Genomic DNA, 21,647 nt, shown 5'->3' on the forward strand with positions numbered 1-21,647 from the left:
GTTTTAAAGAGATTACTCAATTGTTTTTGGAAAAATAGTTTATAAGTAGTTCTAGTTTATTTATGTTAAGTAATTTTATTTTGCATATACCACGTATCTAATAGGTTTCTCCCAGTTTGCCTTTTCATTTTCCTCAAATTTCAATACAAGGCAGTGCTCAAGAACATTCATAAGAAATATTGTATGTATTATTTTAGAATATTTTATTATTACACAAATCCCTTCGTATTTGTCTTCGAATTCTCTTGTAGAATAATTTCATCCTGGCAACATATATTGGTTTGAATGTTGAGTTTAGCTCCAGTTCACCTTCCTTTTATTGCAGTATCTGGTGTCTGACGCTGTCTCAGAGTTAAAAAGGAAGGTGAACTCGAGCTAAACTCAAATTGAATCAACCCTTTCAACTATAGCAACATTATGTACTGGTTGTTCTGTCAGTGTTCCCCTGTGGTAAATTTCTACAGCATATGTCACTTTATTTAATTTTTTCTTGACCACAAAAGGTCCTCTAAATGGTATTTGGAATTCACTATATTTTTTTGAGTGGTCTCTAAAAATGGACCAAGACTTAAATCCAAATGAGTTTTGTCACGGTCAAAGTATTTCTTTTGTGCCTCATGGGCTTTTTTCATGATTTTCGGGCATATCTTTCTATATTCGTTCCAAAATTTCTATGTTGCCCAGCACCATTTTCTCCAGATGAACTTGTAAATATATACAGTCAGCAGATAAGTTAGCGTTATAACCAAACATGAGATAGTGCAGTGTGTAGCCTGTTGAAATGTTAACAGATATGTTGTAAGCAAATTTAACTATTTGTACACACTTTGGCCAATTTCGGGGTTTATCAGCAATGTAATGGTATATTGCCTTGATCGGTGTGTGGTTGTATTTTTCCACCACATCTTGTACTTGCAACATACAGTATAAGCAATCCCCGGCCTTTTTTCAATGCCAAGTGCATTTAGTAACAGTGTTATTACAGAATTCATAAAATGTGGTCCTCTTTCATGGTTTATTATTCTGAAAAATCCAAATGTGCACAATAGATTCAATAATTTTTGTGCTACAGTGTTCGCTCCTAAATTCCTACAAGGAGTTGCAAATGCCATTCTAGTGCAGGCATCAGTTGCAGCTAAGATATATTTGTAACCATTACTTTGTGTAATATTGCCTCCAAAGTCTATGGTTATCCTGTCAAAGGGCTTTACGGAGGATAAAATGGGTTGTAGTAGGCCCATTATTATTCATTTTTGGTCTATGAAATTGGTGTTCTTTACAAGTTTTTGTGTATTGGAGAATATTGTGGTAAATATTCGGCCAGTGATATTGTACTTTTATTTTTAAAGGTGTTTTGTCATTAAGGTGTTTTGTGTTTTAATAAGTGTCCATCCATGTAAGGGTTGTAATGGAATGTTTTTAAGATTTCTTGTTTGTTTTTGGGTTATAGCTAATAAGTTTTTAGTTTCTTGTCTGCTGAAAGTTTTTAAATATAATAGTTTGTCTATTTCTTGTATAGTGAGATTCTTGCCCGTCTGATTATTTTATCATCATCAGGCGAGGTCATTGTAAGGCATATTTGTTTCAAATAACTGTCTTGAGCTTGTAGTAGGGGTACATTTGTCTGTATAAAGTATTGATAGTTAAACACATATCAGTTAATTCTTCATCTAAATGTTGTTCTAAAATATTTCTGCTTAAAACATAGGTTATACATTTGTTGCACCGAGTTTATGTTTCACTACAATTTCGCAGTCTGTTAATGGTAGTGACATTTTGTTTAGTCTAGTGTAAATGTTCTTAAAATGTTCATAAAACTGTAATAATAACCTACAGTTTATAATAAGTCTTTTATAATATATTTATGTAAATGTAAAACGATGGGTTATCATTTCCCGTTTGTTTAGCAGCTGTGCGGTTTTGCTTCTTTCGAATAAAACCTCTTAAAACATGAAGAATGGATCATTTACAGAAATGAATATGGCAGTACAATATTGCCAAAACATTGCTTACCAAAACGACTTGATGTTTAATAAAATTAAAACTCAGCAATTTGTATTAGGGAGAAGGAAGGAAAAAATCTGTGCACTTGCCTAACGTCCAAGCAGCAGAGGCAAAGTACTTTGTACTTACAATAGATGAAGACATCAAATGTACATCTCACATTGATGCCCTGTGTAGGAAATTAAATACTAGTTTGTATATAATTAAAAGAATAAAAGCAGTCAGTGACAGCATCAGCCAAAACAGGTTACTTATTTAAATGTAACCTCCGCTATGGTCTCCTTGTCTGGGATGGCTCTACAAGAAGAGAATTTCAGCACATACTGGTGGCCCAGAAAAAAAAAACAGTAATAGCAGCACTTGCTGGTTTACTGCCGAGAGAAAGTTGTCATACAGAATTGATCAAACTCTCAATCTTGACCAGAGTATCCCTGTATATGCTTGAGGCAGTAGTCTTTCTTCATGGGAGTGACTTTTTCAGAGGTTGTAACACAAGACAAGCAACAAATTTTCATCTTCCTGCACTCATACATGAGCTTAAAACTGTGGAACTACCTGCCTGAGGACCATAAAGAACTCAATGCGAGGACATTCAAGACTAAAGTGAAGCTGTGCTGCAGAATCCTTTTCATAATATTGAAGAGTACGTTGGTTGAGGGAAACTGACAATTAACTGGACTCTGACCTTTTGTTAATTACAATTATAACAGTTGTAATTTTCCCTGAGAATATTTTGTAATTTCGTTCTTTTCAGACAAAATAATACTGTCTAAGCTAACAGTTTTAAGGCATAACACTAAAATATCTTTATTAATATTTGCAAAAAGTGTACAGGCTGGGATTTATGAGAGCATAGGATCTGAGGTCAGTGAGAATGTGTTTGAGAGAATGTATGAAGATGTAAGTTTGACTGTGTGTGTGAATGTATAACTTATAACTATAATTATACATTTCTGAGAGTACTGCAATCACAATTTGACTGTGTATACAATAATGCAATAAAAGATTTCCTTTGATGTCACTTCTAAATCGAAATATGAAGTCCTGGCTGTTCCAAAAATATCAATGTTTCAAACAGGAAAAATGATTGAGCACATCAGTTTTGTTGAAATATAATTGTACAAATCCTTAAAATAATAATAACTTAAGGATTTGATGAGAGCAAGTATTACTCTGGCAATTCAGTGGTACAAATAGATCTCATACATAAAATAGTTCTTAAATGATTAAATTACCAAATAAAACTGGTTTATGAAAGAGTTTTAAATATTAAAATTGAATTTTGTAAGTTTTATGGATTTTCTTAAATATTATGAATCAATAAAAGAATTGTTCAAACTGGACTTCAAATGTAATTTTTTAAGTTTAATTATGGCAAAATTAACATATCACATTATACAAAATTTATTATAAATAGCAAAAAATGTCAAATAAAATAATTTGTTATCTTACTTTTTGACGATTATAGGTTTTAAATTGTTTCATTTTAATTTTAAATTGAAGCAATGAGCGCTGTCTGCGCGGGAAAGCAAATGACATCTGTCATTATCCGCAAACAGCTGATCTGACCTGACAGCTCTACAATCGATTCTCGTTCTTCGATGTGATATTCTATCAGAGAAATACATCAAAACTATTACGTGTTATTATTGATGACTATTTTAGATCGAAATTGGAACTTATTAAATGTAATTCTTTCTATGCATTCTGTTACACTCTCCAAAACTCTCCCCCATATAAATTAAAATTAAATAATAAGTAAACGAGAAAATTTGAACAGACGATTGTAACGTAGCTCAAACTTGTTTTATCACAAATTTGTACATTTAGTTAGCTTCACTTACTTTGTTATTTGGTGATACAAACAAAATTGTTAAATTGGTTTGTCATAAAAAATTGTAATATGTAAATATTAATATGTTAATAATTCACTCTTATAATCGATATAATTGATCGAGAGTGTATTACTGAGTTGTGTACTGTTCTGTAGTAGTACTACGAGTAGACAGGGTCAGGGTTTGTCAAGTCAACAACAAAGAACTCGCTCTCTTTGTGGCAATATTTAGCATGTTAATGGATTTTTACGAATGTAGTTTTGTGTTATAGGGCTTTTCTGGTTGTTATACAGCTATTTGTGTGATTTGAAGATGTAATACTCCGCAAATCCGGCGTAATTTGCAGAAAACTGCCTTCGCCGAGTTGAATGACAAGATGTCGGGACAGAGTAGTCAATGGGTGCGTAAATCGTCCCCGTCCTCGAAACAGGGGCCGATGAAGGCTACTTTGCCTATGTCTTCGCTAACTAGACAAAACAGTAATCTTATTCAAAGCCAAAACAATAGCCCAACTTTATCACCAACTTCTTCATGGAAATCTCGAACTTCTCCTGACCCTTCTTTGTCTGGACTTAGGAGTCCTGGAGCAGTAAATTACAGAGGTGAGTTGGAATTTTATTTGGGGATAAATATTTGTTGAATGTATAGTTCATAGTTTATTTAAAAACCTATTAATTAAACTTTATTTTCGTTAAGAATTGTAAGCTTGATTTTAAGTAGCTAGTACCTAGGCTAATTTGTAGAAGAGTCTTTGTTATCATTAAAATAGATAATTTGATAAGCAGAATTGTTTACAAGTACAATTTTGTCAAATCCACAAACCCATTATAATGATAATTTTGGATCTAAATAAGTTGGTTTCTAAATTGGTTATCCTGTATGTCCTAGAGAGAAAAAAACAAGCTACATTAAATTGAAGGGCTATAGCCTATTATGTTGTACTTTATAATCTCATCAATTTGGAGATGTGTGGGGAAATAGTGATTTGATAGCCAAATGTATATTACAAATATGTATCCAGATATGTGATAATATAAGCAAAAATGTTATCAATTAGGTGTCTCTACGACCAAATGAAGAATTTCCTAATTGTTTTTCCACTTGGAAGGCCTAGTACAATAAGCAGCCACCATCACAATCGAGTCTTTGATATTCATGATTATCTCAACTAAGTTACCGAAACCAAAATGTCTAACCGAATTACGTTATAGGTATTTTAAATTGCAGTAACTTATAGTCCAGACATTTTTATATATAAAAAAATAATAATTTAATGATGAAATAATAATCCGTCTAGGCTATGTGTGTTTAAAAATATAACAAACAAAACAATATAATCTTTAGTTACTTTTGACTATTTTCAAGAATAATCGTGTATGACAGCTTGTGACACAAATAACACAAGTACATCACCATTGTACTTGTGCCCATTACTCAAATATACAAATGATAATACTTTGGCTTGAATTCATTTGGAACAATTTTGTTATTTAATACATTAAAAAGAGCTAGCAATAATTTATGTCAAACAACTATAATTTTAATTATTTGTGTTTCATACCTTAGGTATTTTAATCGATATTTTGATACCTGATTTAATTTTGGTGATGGTTACATATTATACCACAGTCTTATTTTGTATTCTAACATGAGGCCACACGTTTGTAACCCCGCTGGACAAACCATTTTTAACAATACAGTACATTTTAATCAGGTACAAAATGAATTAATCTGTATGGAAATAAATTTAAATGGGTAGGGTACGATAAGCGGACCCGGTTTTTTCCATCGAAATTGGCAAACGATATTACTTAATCATAACAATCGATATAATCAATCGATACTGATTAATTATTTTGAATTATTAACTTAAATAGTCTATAGATGTCAACAGCTGTAAACACTTTAAAATAATACACATAGGGTAATATTTCAATTTTACATAAGTAATTTTAATTATTAAAAATGGCAGTCAATTTTAGAAAAGTACACAACATTGCTTTGAAAGATGATAAGACATAAATAAAATATATTGTTTTTGTGGCTTCAACATGTTGGACTCGTACCGAAAACCCCATTATGTGAAATTTGTGGGAAAGAAACAACTGTAACTGTGAGGAGCAAATATGGTAGTCTTCAGTTTTCCTAATTTTTGTTATAATAACTTGCTTGATCACTGTAAATATTAAATTCATATTTTAATTTAAAACATATGATTGTTATTGAGGACTATAGATACTTTTATATCAATTGATAGTCTAGGATTTGAGATGCGAATATTAGGTAGGTATCGAAGACTACATTCTTCGATATAAAAAACCGGGTCTGTTTATCGTACCCTACCCATTTAAATGCTAATCAAAACAAATCGATCACAGAAAATATGATGGGTATTCTGTTAATATTTAGCAGTGGAGAGCAATGTTACGGTTCTCTAATAATACATTAGACTATATTACAACCATAATAATAATGCAAACAAGATATGATATTTGTGTAAGGTGAGGACATACAATAGAAGTTGCTTTGTAAAATACAAGGCAATTAACTATATTACTAATAATTATTCATTCAGTATTTATTCAATAAAATCAAACCATAACTACACAATTTTGTATTAATTATGACATAAAATCCAATAAAAACGGAATCAGATTCATTTCAAATGTACCAAGCCATGGATTAAAACAAACATATTTTAAATATTACATACACATCTTGGCCTGGAATAGTTCGAAGTGGAAGTGCAAACAGAGGTAAAATCGTCAGTTCCTCAATTTTTAATATCTACTGTGGGGTTTGGATTCCGATCTCAGTGTGTATGAAAATTTAGAGTCAGATTTTCAGATTTATTAATGCTCAATCTCTTAAAGTTTGATTGAAACAAATTCACCACACCATCAAACTGAGGTCTAAACTCTACAATCAGTCCAGTAGTATATGCTGATACCTAAATGTTACATAGCTCATGTTACATACTTTGCTACTTTAATGCTTCATCTTTGATAAGCTTCTTTACTAGATTGATTTTGTTAATTTTAATTAGTTATAACTAACAAATTGGTTTTAATATGGGTACTTTGGTATTATCCGGAGGCCATTATTTTTGGAAGAGTTTTTCTTATCGGTGACCTAAAAAACTACATCATTAGAAAGAGCAGACTTTATTTAACTTAATATGAAAATTACATGTCATTATGAGGATTGGTTCTTGTTTTCGGTCCTGAAATGAAAAAATGAAAAAGAAAGCAATGTCGGTGAGGAAACCACTGAATGCCCATCTACTATTTCTTATTACATAATATAAATAGTTTTAGGTTACGATATCATAAATATGTTACTCTTAGTACCAAAGCTAAAGATAATCTTTATTTGTGCGCTCACACGATCTGAGCTTGAATTTGGGTACTATCTGGAGGGATGTTTTTCTTTTATTCTAAGGAGTGAATGTGAGAAGCTCACACTGATGGCCAGGGGCATTTCTGATCAGTACTCCTCACATTACTTCCTTACTTACTTTTGGATGATCAGGCACAGGTCGGTAAAGTACTGTTCGGAAATTTGCTTGGTCATGAGTGCATGTTCGTTTGGCAGCCTCCGGTGTCAAACCTCATTTCTAGCGAGAAGAAAGAAAACATCCCTCAATAGATAGTACCTAATATCAAGCTCAGATCACATGAGTGCTCATTAAATTTTTGTATTTATATGTTTGTATGTATTTAACAACTTCTATCTAGTCTAAAACAAATAGTAGACAGACAGAGTGGCCTCATTCTTGCTGATATCGCTTCCTTTTTAAGGGGCATAATACAAGAACCGATCGTCTTAATGACGTAATGTTCGCAGTGAGCCAAATAAAGTCTGTTCTTTTAATAATATAGTTTTTTTAGGTCCCCGGTATGAAAAACTTCCAAAAATAGTGGCCTCTGGATAATGCCAAAGTCCCGAAATTTGTTACATAGATATTTAAAAAATGATCAATGGACTAGTTATTTAGAATATACACTCTTCCAATGCCATGCTGAGTTTGGGATTCGTAAACCCAGCAGAGCAGTTAAGTAAGTCTCTTTAGTGGGATGTAGTACAGCTCGAATAGGAAATTCAGTCCCTGCTATTGAATACCTGGTTCAATGGGGAAAATAGTGATGAGAATAGTAGAATTGGTGTAGGTCTGCAGTCCAATAGGTTAACAGTGGATGTTACCTGCATCAACAACTTAAACTGCCAGCTGATAAGGAGTTCCGTGTATGCCTTTGCAGCTTGAAACTTAATAATTAGGTTTGTTGAAGTACATAGCCACATGGTAAAGTAGCTTATGTGTGGCCAATACGTATGATATATTACTCAATCAGTCAATATGCAGAGTAGGAACCTCTAAGGTTTTCTTGCCATACAAGGGGTTCCAACACGACATTAAATATTCAACATTTTTAAGTAGGTCTGTCAAAGTACTACTAAGCCAGACAATAACTCTAAAAGTGGCAGACGCTGAATATACTATATGGTAGACCGTTGTTCAAATGGCAGCACCGGATATCCAGCCCAATTATGTTGCATCTTATTACATTATTTTTGAAGGAGTAAATATTATCCGATTGTGATAAAACTCACAAGTTTACAAAGAGGAAGAATCAAACTTCTCATTAATACCGTGTTTTATTAAGTTTCATACTATTTTTGGTACCTGTATGTAATGCATTTTTGTCTAATTGGTCCTGTATAAATTAAAAATAAGTGTGTTTGTACATTTTTGTAAATGTACATAAAAAGTATAAACATGTATTGTCAGAGTCATATAAACTATATATTTCTGGAATCACAATTAAAATTTGTATTAAATGTATACATTACAATTGTTTCTTTGTGTGCTTGAAGTCAAGTACAAAATGGAATCCAAGGATGAGATTTTATTTTTCAAATTTTTTTGTGTTCTGTTGTGATAAAAAATTATATACCTATAACATGTTAAGTTTGAAGCATTGGCTGAGGTTGTAATATGTTTTAGAAAAGGACATGAACAGTTATCCTAAAACACACTGAAACTACAGAGAATTTACATTGTCAACTCTTAGGTTAAAAAGTGTGATAATGAGTAGGCACAATATTCCTCCAAATTGTCAGCAAGCTGTCAAAGATAATCCAAATGGTCAGTAGCAAGCCCAAACTGATGCAGTTCTGAACATTGTTCTATCTGTTCAATATCGTATATTGGACGAGGTATGTCTGTACACAACAACCTAATACGATTTGGCCAAGTCATCATGGAAGAGTTCAATAAGAGAATGCTAAAATAATGTTTTTAACTTTGGTTACTTATAAAGCTGTTCCATACTGTTCAACCCCTTTACTGCCAAGTAGTTTGATTACTTGTTTCCATACTGTTAGGGAATACAGTATTTTATATAACAAAATTCATCTTATTTCCTAATCAATTATGAACAGCTAGAACTTGTTTTTTCCCAAAGGAAATTAGTAGTATTACAAATAGTATTAAAACTTCCTACACTATAACCTGTAAAATAAAAAAAATGTATTGATCTTTTGATAAAATGCTTTTCTTTAAATTTTATTTCAAACACAATATTGAAGATCCAACTCAATATTACTTCCAAGTTCATTTGGTTGAGACAAAAAATTTATGAACCAATAAAAAATAATCTGGAAATTACTTTTATAAATAGCATTTTTTTGTGTTTCGGCATTTATGCCATTTTGTGTATGAAGCAATGATTTTGTGTTTTATAATTGTTTTTGCCAATGTCCTCAATAGTAGACTGAAATTTTGTTTGTAATTTTTCAATGTCCTTAAATGTCTGAAAATGTCTCTTTTATTGTTGGCATTACCCTTTATTGTTAAATGTTATTATATCATTTTACTGTACCCTATGTCTGTTAACATATTTAAAAACCAAACTGTCACTCCCTGACTGGGTTATATTATGCATATCGATCGGTTCAGAAAAATTAGTATGTTTTTCAGATGCCACAATAGGTAAGCGTTAGGTGTGTTTAAATAAATATAAAACAAAGAGATTTATAGAACATGTCTCAATACAATTTACTCACTGTATTGAATTTTTTTAATTGGCTACCATAAGCAAGCTCCAATTAATAATTTTATTATTGGGATTTAAATATATATATATTGCAAATGTTGTGTTTAACCAAATTTTACTGTATTTTAACTAAGCCACAGAATAACACAGACAGGGCATTGCATGCACCCATACATTATGAGACTTGAAGCTGGATCCGTCATCTTGGTTCGGTAAAAAAGGCCCGATTAACTCAAAAGTTAAACTGAAATCTCAGTGCGCATAATTCAATTACACTGTTGTTTAAAATACTTATTATTTATTGATTGCTTTGGGTTTTCACTGAATACAAAAAGAATGATTTTAGGGTGGTGACAGTATTACTCTTATTAATTATAAAACATATTAAAGTGTAGAAACAACTAAGCAAAGTTTGTGTATAGGATTGTGACATGAGAAGGCAGAGAGAAACAAAGTATGAGCGAGATAGTTTGAGCTGTAGAGTTGTATTTTACAGTAGGTTAAGAATCAAGAATCAAGAACTTTATTAGTCATTAGACATACAATGATACATTAGACTTCGTCATTTATAAATTACTATTTAGCAGCTATTACATAAATGCTTCTAGTTCATTAATCAATTTAATATAGTAGTTAAGTCATATTTAATAAATAAATTGTCTGCACATATAATGGAAAATATCATAACCAAGTATAAAAATTAACAAATTTGAGTTAACAGTAGATAAATATGTACAGCATAAGAAGACGTCTATGTAATAATTCACAGCAACATTAAATACTGAATTATATCAGTAATAAATAATATAAATAAATAACAATTAACAAACAACACGAATCGACAATATATGATTTTTAAAAAGTTAACTTTATACAATACATAATAAACAAGTACAACAATAAAAAGAGTAAAAAGCAATATATACACACTTATTCAGATCTGGTCTGCATTTAGCTATCAAATATTGTATGTAATTGACGAGCTTCATTTAATAGGAAATCATTAACCTTGTGAAATATATTTTGATTGTGGCAGTTTGTTAAATAGTATTTTTCTTGTAATATCTTTCAAATTCAAATTCAAATGGTTTTTTGTCAGAATACAAACTATGTATATAACAACGCCATATTATAAATAATCTATAGCTTACTTTAAATATCCTTACTTCTTATCACAGTTAAAAATTCATCAACAGTGTACAAACATGAATCTACTAACATTTTCTTTACAACATTTTTAAAATTTGATCTGTTTAATACCTTGATATGATTGGGCAAAGCATTGTAATATTTGATTCCCTGATATCTAAAACTGGCTTGAGTGCTAGCAAAGTTACATTTTGGTACAACTACATTATTTCTATTACGAGTACTATAACTATGAACATCACATTGATTAATAAATAATGATAAATTATCTCTGACATATAACAAAACATTTAATACATAAATAGACGGCAATGTTAATACACCTAATTTTACAAACAGTGGTTTACAGTGCTCACGACTCTGGACATTACATATAAGCCTGACTGCTCTTTTTTGTAACACAAACAGTTTATTCGCAATCTGAGATTGGCCCCACAAAGTTACTCCATATGTTAAGAAACTATGAATATAGGCATAGTACATAAAAAGCAAGTGTTTAGCAGAAATTGTTCCATTAAGGGATCTTATAAGAAAAATACCTCGGGAAATTCGAGAAGCTACATAATCAATATGAGTTTGCCATTTAAGATTGGATTGTATAAAAATGCCAAGAAACTTAAGACTTAAGTCCTCATTATCACTAGGCCTATTAGAAAAGGTAATATGTAAATCTTGAATTTTTTTATCATTTACACAGAGCTTATTTGCTGCACACCAATCATCTACAATTGAGGTCTTAACACTAAGTAGCTCATTACATTCGTTCCTCGTTTTTGCGCAGACCTTAAGACCCAAGTCATCAGCAAACAAATACGTACTAACATAATTGTCATTGAGATTAAAAGGCAAGTCATTTATATACAAAATAAATAGAGTAGGTCCTAAAATGGATCCCTGAGGAACACCTAGCTTAACAGGCCTAGTTTCTGACATAGAGCCATTTAAATATACATATTGACACCTATTTGAGAGATATGAGTTAAAAAAACTGACAGCAAGTTGACTAAAACCATAAGACCTAAGTTTATTTAATAGAATATGATGATTTACAGTATCAAAGGCTCTGGATAAGTCATAAGATCTGAACTTGACAGATTTTTTTAGTTCCAAACCATCAAAGCAATCATTTATGAAGGACTGGACTGCGCCAACGGTACACCGCTCAGCTCGAAACCCAAATTGACAAGTGCTGAGTAAATTATTGGTTTCGAGATAGCAAACCAACTGCTTATGAACTAGCCGCTCCAACACCTTTGACACTGCTGTAACAATAGTTATAGGCCTATAATTACAAGTTTGGTCCTTTGGACCCCTCTTATGTACTGGAATCACTTTATTTATCTTTAGTACATCAGGAAAAATACCTGTCCTAACACTTTCATTAAATAAATAAGTTAGAATTTCACAGATTGAGTTGGCAGCCATTTTCAGAATAGGAGCACTTATACCATAACAATCGAGACATGTGCTATTACTTAAACTAAGGATAGCTGCATGAACATCTTCCACTTTAAATTCATTCAGGCAAAAGCTTACTGTAGAGTTCCACTGAGCACAGTGCTTCCCAAGGTAGAAAGAATAGTCATTATTGCTAGGTGGAATACTTTTGCAAGTCTCCAAAACTGAGCCAACAAAATATGAATTAAAACTATCAGGTTCGAGTACATGAGATGAGTTAGATGACATACTATTAGCCCTGACTGATTTATTAATAATGCTCCAAGCAGCTTTACTTTTGTTTGTTGCTTTATCAAGTAAAGTGTTATTAAAGTCAAGCTTTGCTTTTTTTATTTCATTTCTGTAAACATTTTTAAGATTTCTATATTTATTTCTAATATCAATATTTTTCTCATTGCTTGTGTTTTTTATAATATAATAAAGTCTATCAAGCTCCTGCTTTGTCTTATTTAGACCTTCATGATACCAGGCAACATTTACTTGTTTAGATTTAGATTTCTTATTTTTTAAAGGCATAGCACAGTTCAGAGCCAATAAGAACTTTTCTAAAAATAACTTAAACTTAAGGTTAACATTTGACTTAATAACATAAATATCATTCCAATTAGTGAGACCTAGGTAAGACGTAAAAAGTGAGGAGCCCAAAGTAGAAATGGGTCTAACAATAAACATTTGTGGTATAATCCTAGACATTACATTGTCTAAAGTAGCTTTGAAGAGGATGGCCATATGGTCTGAAGCACCAGTGTGAATGACTGTAGATTTTCCCTTATCTTGATGAATAGTCGTCAGCAGATTATCAATACAACTACCCTTTGTTGCATCTCCTCCAAGGGTAGGTCTTGTAACTTCAGCAACAGTAATATTTAGTCCAAAACTGTCAATGAGGTTGAATAGTACTTTGGCCTCTGAGTCATTTCTGTTAAGAAAATTGACATTGAAGTCACCCACAAAGACTATATTACATTTATTATAATGCAGGAAGGACAAAATGTCATATAACTTAACTTATCATAGAATAGTGATAAGTTACCTGCTGGAGATCTATAGAAAGTTACCACTAGAGTTTTCCAAGTTGGCAGCATTATTGCTGCCAATTCACAAACAAGTTCCTCCGAGAAACAAGACAATTTATCATAAAAAACAAATTCAGTTCCTTCCTTAACACAGATAAGCACACCCCCATGAATATGTTTTTCTCTTGCGAAAAAGTCAGCGATAACATAGCCAGGTATCACTAAATTGTTTATATCAGTTGAGGACAACCAGTGTTCTGCAATACACAGTACATCTGTCTTATATTGACTATTTAAAATATCGATGAGAGGGAGTTTGTTTAGTATACTACACACATTCCAGAACATCAAATTAAAGTTAGGCTGTTCTTCTAAAGGATACAGTTCTGTAAACACTAAATCCCGCTGCTCCGAGTGTTGCCACCTGTCGGGTTGCTGCAGTTCTGAAAAGGTTTACACTGCTTTCTTAAGTTTTTAAGTATATTTTTGTAATAATAAGCTACATTAAAGAGTTTGATTTCCATGAAAAATGAATATCAGCAAGGTAAAATAATACGAATTTTATCGTCAACGATAAGTATTTATTTCAAACTATACCCTAAATCTGGTACCAAACAATACGGATATAGGACACAAAAAAATTTGTAATCTCCATGCTACTTGATAAAGTAAAATAAGGTGAAATTTTTGTTGAAATAAATTGTTGGATTTATAACAAATAGTTTAGTGAAAAAAATACATAAGCTACATAATTTCACTGTATTAAATCTATAAACCTTACTGTCCTAAAAAGATACCTAAAGATTCTTGCACATTAACGTTCACAATTTTCTTCATTAAGGTGGGTTTTATTATAGTGCTTTTGTGATGAGTGATGTCTTAATGTTTTATTGTACAAATCTTCGTTGACACATTTTGTGTAATAGTGCAACCTTATAGTAAAATATTTTCTGTAAATAGTCTTTATCAACTATTTCCTTTATCAGCCTTCATTAAATGATTTTGTTGTGATTTCTGGTCAAAATTTTATCAGAGAAAAAATTTACACGGACACATTTTCTGAGCACACTTAGCATTGGTTAGTCATAAATGTTTTTTTTCTTAAGATATGGAACCAGTTATAAACAAAATGCTTTGACATGATTCACAAATCAAGTAGAGTTTAGTTACATCTTGAGATGGTTGGATCAGTCAACTTCTGCTGGGGCGAATTAGGCCTACTTATTGTAAAGTTGACACATCGCTCTCAGATCTAAATACATAACCTGCCACATCACAGGCAATATTAGCTATAGACCTAAAATATACTTCTTACCTTCATTAGCTACCAAAATGTGATCTAAATATGTAACCTGCCAAGTACTCGAGCACATCACAGGCAATATTAGCTGTAGACCTAAAATATACTTCTTACCTTCATTAGCTACCACAATGTGATCTAAATACATAACCTGCCAAGTACTCGAGCACATCACAGGCAATATTAGCTTTAGACCTAAAATATTTTGAAAATATACTTCTTACCTTCATTAGCTACCAAAATGTGATCTAAATACACAACCTACCAAGTACTCGAGCACATCACAGGCAATATTAGCTGTAGACCTAAAATATACTTCTTACCTTCATTAGCTACCAAAATGTGATCTAAATACATAACCTGCCAAGTACTCAAGCACATCACAGGCAATATTAGCTGTAGACCTAAAATATTTTTAAAATATACTTCTTACCTTCATTAGCTACCAAAATTGCTAGCTCTTCTTGGTTTAATGTTCTACGTCCTGTTGTAGAAGACTTAACATCTTCTATTTCATTCTACCTGATTTTACTTCAAATGGGGTAATTATCCCACAGCACTGGGTGTAAGGCACCGGCCGTGGCTTGAACAAATCTATGACTAGCTGTTGATAAAAGTAGATAAAATATTTAAGTATAAGTAATTACCAACCACGATAGGCATGTGTATAAGATTATTTAATTATTCTTAATGCTCTGGATTTTTAGTTTTGCGATGCATGAATAATTTGTTAGCATATAAAGGATAGAGTAGCTTAATATAGTTCCAAACACAAATCCTACTAGAATTTCCGAATTAATTCACATGATAGAAGGCTGAGTATGTAAAATAAGTTACTCATTGAAGAGTTAATTAAATCATTTAAAACTAACCACTGCCAAATTATAAATTTATAATAGATAGGTAAGTTGAAAAGAATCAACACTGAAATCAGCTAGAGTTTGTTAAAAAGTAATCAAAGCTAAGTATATTTTGATATAGCATTATTTATATTTGTTGTATAGTTTATAAGGTAGGAGTACACCACACCATGTTTTGTGTAATAGACTTTGCTCAAGTCCATTGCTCAATTTATTTTTGAGATAGTCAGTAGATAATAGACACAAAACCAGATAGACTGACAGGCAGAAGAAGAATTGTTCCAGAACTCTTTATGATTACTTGAACAACCTTAAAAAAGGTGGCCTGGTTCTATACCCCACAAAGGAAGGAGCAAAAAAAGGTGGCCTGGTTCTATACCCCACAAGGAAGGAGCAACAGATTTTACAAATCACCTAAAGACGTGTTAAACAACAAAACTTCAAGATGATCCAAGGAATCTTTGTAGGACTGTGCATTGTTTTTTAATCAGCCTAACAAGTCACATTGAAAAAGGGGGTACATATAAGCGCTTGATTGCAGATGAAGCACTTAAACGCTACATGCTGGAGAAATTTTATTTGCAGCTGAACTCTTACAGGCTAAAGATGTCATGTAATGTGATGTAAGATATAAGATGTGATGTAAATCAAATCCCCTACATTAATAGAATCACTGAGTACACTACAAAATGTTATGACATCACTAACATATATACTATATACCAGCAATTGAGCCACCCATGTAGATGTACCATATGCCTGCATCCTGACCAAATACTATTCTCATGACGACAAGCAGTGGTGTAAAGAGAGAGCTTGTGAAACTGCCTTTTGTTGACATCAGTAACTTACCAGCAATGAAGAAACACAAAAGTACTAGTTTTTAAACAGGTGGGGAAATTATAACTTGCAAGACTAGGGTATGATGTATCTACAATTCATGAATACCAGGGTAAGCAGGCTCCACATATTGCATTAGTATGGACACATATTGCCATTTCTCGTCATACTGAGTCATTTATGTAAATAGTTCCAGCCACTGAGGCTATCCTTACTGAATGGATAGCACAGCCAACAGTATGTTGATTCAGAATTCCTATCAAGTCAACTGTAGTAGGAAGCTCTTTCCTATCCCAAAATGACACAGATGCAATTAATACAGCCATCTTAAGCAAAAACATCATGACAGGTGGAGTCAGGCACAGCCAATAAATAACTGAAAGATACAACTGATGACACTGGCGGGGCAGCAAAACCACCTTAAATTAAAAAAACTGAACTCAGAAGTATGCACTCCTATTCTGTTCCTGTTGCTGTGATGTATGTTCCTGTGCTGTGATGTATGTTCCTGTTGCTGTGATGTATGTTCCTGTTGCTGTGTTGTATGTTCCTGTTGCTGTGATGTATGTTCCTGTTGCTGTGATGTATGTTCCTGTGTGCTGTTGATATATGTTCCTGTTCCTGTATGTGTATGTTCCTGTGTGTGTTGTATGGTCTGTTTAGACAATGAAATAGTGACAAATGGAAAAATCTTTAACATGCGACCACAAACAGCTCTCCTCTAACAATATTTTACCGAAATATCGATAGAATGAACAATAAAATTGAAAGAATTAATCATATTCTACATAACAAAAAATCTGACATAGTAGTGCTCACAGAACATGGTCTCAAGAGTGATACTATAATGTGTACACAACTTGCTAATTACAGGAGTCGCTATCTACAAACGAAGTGAGTTACTGACTGAGGTACTAAGTCTAGACAGTACAGAAATGATAACTGAAGTCTCTGCAGAAAACCTATATGTGTTAGGTATTTATAGACCACCAACTGCTGCTATTGATCAGGCAATAAGCATAATAACTGACGTGTTAGATAAGATTAACCCTAAAAGTTCTGACATATCAATAACTGGAAACATTAACGTAAACAACCTGATTGATTCAAGGGATAGGAGAGCCTTCTCAGAAATTCTGGCAACCTACAGTGTTTCAAGAGCGAATTGAACTGCCGTCAACCACAATTACTGCTAATAGTGCAACGTCAAGCGATATTGTTTGTACAAACATTGATACGTCTGGAGTTTCAGTGGAGATTCTCAATACAGGACTATCATATTATCACACAGGCCAGTATTGTACCTTGCACATGAATAATACATACAACTCATCTGGAAAACATGTATCTTGTTGAACTTCTTGAAATTTCAAACCACAAGAACATAGAAAGAATAAGGCAAGACTTGACAGATCAAAACTGGGAGAGAGTGCTGCAATCTGGAAACCCAGATGAAGCATACAATAACTTTGTTGACATCCTAACTATGATAATGAATCACATATGCCCATTTAAAAAAACCCGAAATAATTTCAACCACAAGACAAAACCTTTCTATGACAAAGAAGCTACAGATTTAAAAATTAATTTTCTTAAAGCTCGTGAGACATATATTTTATCAGGCAAAAATGAAGACAAGCAGAAAGCTTATTCATTTGAAAAACAATATCATCACAAGTTAAAAACACTTACATATGTATATGTGAAGTAAATGCAGATCATAAATAAGTCTGACAACAAAACCGAAGCAATATGGGATGTGATAAATGGACAGAGAAAATCATCAACCAAGAAACATTGTACAGAGATACTTTCTATTAAAGTAAGAGAATAAAATTCTAAGTAAATGAGAATCTATTCGAATTATTACATTATTTAACATCTTATTTCAACAATGTCTGAAGAAACTTAAACAAATACTCAGACTTTCACACAAATGAGGAACATTAAACCATCAAATATTATGATGGTTCTGAATTCTTTTCCTTGGTCTACATTAAAAGAGATAAAAAATAATGTATTTTATTAAAGCCAAAGCCTCAACTGGTCTGATGGAATTCCTTCTAAATTGATAAAATATTGTAAAAATGAACTTGTTATCCCCTTTCTGCATATTGCAAATACTTCACTCCAAAAAGGCCAATTCCCATCAGAAATTAAAATTGCCAAAGTCATTCATCTCCATAAAAAGGATAATAAAGATGACCCAAACAATTACAGGCCAATTTCTTTGTTGTCATCCATTTCTAAAATCATTGAGAAAATAGTGCTGTCTTTGCACTTGAAATATCTAGAAACAAATAATCTATTAACAGAGAGCCAGCATGGTTTTAGAAAGGGAACGTCAACCACTACAGCATTTGTTGAATTGGTGTAATATATCCTAGACAACTTGGAGGAAGACATTACAAGCATCTTCATAGTTCATAGTCAAAATATGCAGAGAACTTCAGCCTCCTAACTCGCACAAAGAAGCTATTTGAGAAGAAATCTTCTTAAGCTGGTGTCAAGTTTTAAATATCACATGTTAAAATGTTATATAATTGCACCCAGTCTGTGTACATATTTGTTTATTCTATGATTTTCTCGTTGTCATCATGGTTACCCATAAGAACTATATAAATATGTGTGTTAATGCTTGGTCAAATCTGATGGAATGACATGCACCATCATCAAACTCCATGTTCCTTATATAGAAATGAAGCTTCATGTACAAATTCAAGTTTGTAGGTCAGTTCGTTCTCAACATATCATACGGATCAGACACAATAAAATTTGTCCAGTCCCTCGATTTATAGGCTCCACAGCCATCATGTCCACATTACTTGATTACAATGAGCATTTGTTTTGGTACTGTAATAATGGCTACAAAATAAGTACATTATCTGTTGAACAACTTAAGAGTGAAAGGTGTTGTTTTGTTGCAGGAAGATGCAAGCGGCACGGACTAGAGTACCTGAGTACGATGAGGCGGACTGCGTCACTCGATGCCATCTACCTGATGGGGCAGTGGCCGCGCGATATGTACAGCGGGCTACTGCAGGTCGACAAGGCCACGCAGGTCAGTAAAACACTGGGATATTGAATGAGAAACATTTGATACACACAAACCTGGAACCTTAAATGCCTTTATAATAGTATATTATTAAAATGAATTCAACAATATACCTATTATATTTTATTTATTTATTTATAAATTTCATAAAGAATAAATTTGTAGTCCTTTCAAGCAATTTCATAATTAATTATTTCTAAATTATCGTTAAAAATAATAAAAAGCTTTAAAAAAGTTAAAATAATTAACCACTCTTTAGTTTTGAGATGTAATGTAGAAAATAGTAGGATGGTAGAACATTCCAAGAAACTTTGAATAACATTTTGCTGCTCCTTAGTTCTGTGATTTATTGCAGAAGATAGGAGTATGTATGTATTATATTCTTAATAAGTACAGTACTACATCATCAATACACTGAGTATTAAATCAGAAAATCTGCCTTAAGCCAGTGCCGTAAATAGTGGGGAGGGGAGGGGGTGACACACTGGGTGATTTTAGGGAATACTTCCCATAAACCCCCAAAATTATGGGCTCAGATATCTTCCCACAAGAAATTGTTGAGCTTTAAGACCTTATAAATGTGTTGTAGCTGAAAACAAATAACTGAATGCAAGATTAAATGTTTGTCTATCAAATTTTGTGGGCATAGGCTTGAGCACCCTTCTTATATACCATGCCCATACGTAGAGCAAACGAATTTTAGGTGTGAGATTGTAATGAAACCCTTTCTCAAATGAGTTTATTGCAAAGTTGTTTATTTTATCCGTGCCAATCTTGTATTATTTATGAAATACCAGTTTATCTATTAAATTTATTCCAGGTCTAGGTAATATTTTGGAAATATTTACTCATATTTAAATGTGTGTGTGTGTTTTTTTTAATCTATAAATGTCATCTAAATTCTTTATGTTATCATTGTAGCCTAAACTTTAGTGGCAACGCAAGGATTTTTCAGGAGAACATTATTTGCAGACCTGTTAAGTCGTTGCAAAAATTAATAGTGCAGGAAAAGTGTCTTTTGATTTGGTTATGTGTTTTTGAAGTGTTTTAATTAATACTTGAAAGATTGTTGTATCTGATGCTTTGTTGCAGACTGACGAGACAATGGGAGATCCCAGAAAGGCACACCGTTACACTGAGTCCAGTGCCAACGAGGACAAGCTGGAGAAATACATAAGGCACAGGTAAGTTCTGTGTACCAGTGTAGTAGACCCATAAGAATTAGCAAATTTCATGCAATTTCTGGTTGAACTTTGAAGCTTGAGTGTTAGACAACTTTATAATAATAAAGTACATGTACATGTAGCGTGCGCTTTTTAAAAAGTTTGTTGTGGTTCACAGGACACCTCATCCTACCAAAAATTTAAAATCATCAATAATTCAATTAATAAATATGAGCAGTAATGACCATCATGAAAGGATTTTCATTATTTATTAAATGTTACTTGAATTATTGTGAGTTTGTAGAAGTAACGTGATTACTTGTCATACGTTAGATATTAAGAACTGTTGCAACAGATGATTTAATTTTTGTTACAATTACTTAAAACTGTGTCTACAAAAACCTAATCGTAATAACATTATAAATGCAAAAGTGCCTTTGTTTGTTTATTTTGCTTTCACGCATAGACTATTCAACCAATTGCGTAGAAATGTTACATGGATATTCTCACGGTCCCTGTGATTAATATAGGCCTATTCTTATTACGGAAATTTCTCTGAGCTACGTCCCACTGGTCCTTAAAGTAGCGACAAAATCACGCCTTGGTCTCTAAAGTTGTGAAATATTAATTAAAAGAGCATTTCTAATGTAATCCACTGTTCTGTGTAAACATTGTTTATTATTTTCAATTTGTTTACATTTATTGTGTGTACAAATATTTCTAACGCCTTCTTAGATTTCAGCAATTAGGTAAGTATTCATCTATCTTACAAAATGCTGCAAAAGATAAAATGGTCAGAATTTGACATTAAAGACTCCCTTTGAACTATGTACTAATTCCAGCTCTAAATGTTCTAAAATATTGAATTTTTTTAGTTAATAAAGAAACAAATGCGTAGTGTCATTGTTAAT

The 21,647-nt window shown here is 32.4% G+C and overlaps 1 protein-coding gene across 4 annotated transcripts in view; it reads left to right on the top strand.

The window, feature by feature from the left end:
- Nucleotides 1-3,977: 3,977 nt before the first annotated feature.
- Nucleotides 3,978-21,647, top strand: part of LOC124366465 (glucocorticoid-induced transcript 1 protein-like) — a 66,386-nt gene continuing 48,716 nt past the window's right edge. For all 4 annotated transcript variants that reach the window (XM_046823042.1, XM_046823044.1, XM_046823045.1 and 1 more), the window contains exons 1-3: nt 3,978-4,441; nt 19,446-19,579; nt 20,666-20,757. In XM_046823042.1, the coding sequence (XP_046678998.1) occupies nt 4,216-4,441; nt 19,446-19,579; nt 20,666-20,757 (452 nt within the window). In that variant the 5' untranslated portion in view covers nt 3,978-4,215. The remainder of the gene's footprint in view (nt 4,442-19,445; nt 19,580-20,665; nt 20,758-21,647) is intronic.

The sequence above is a fragment of the Homalodisca vitripennis genome, chromosome 7, assembly GCF_021130785.1.
Source record: "Homalodisca vitripennis isolate AUS2020 chromosome 7, UT_GWSS_2.1, whole genome shotgun sequence".
NCBI lineage: Eukaryota > Metazoa > Arthropoda > Insecta > Hemiptera > Cicadellidae > Homalodisca > Homalodisca vitripennis.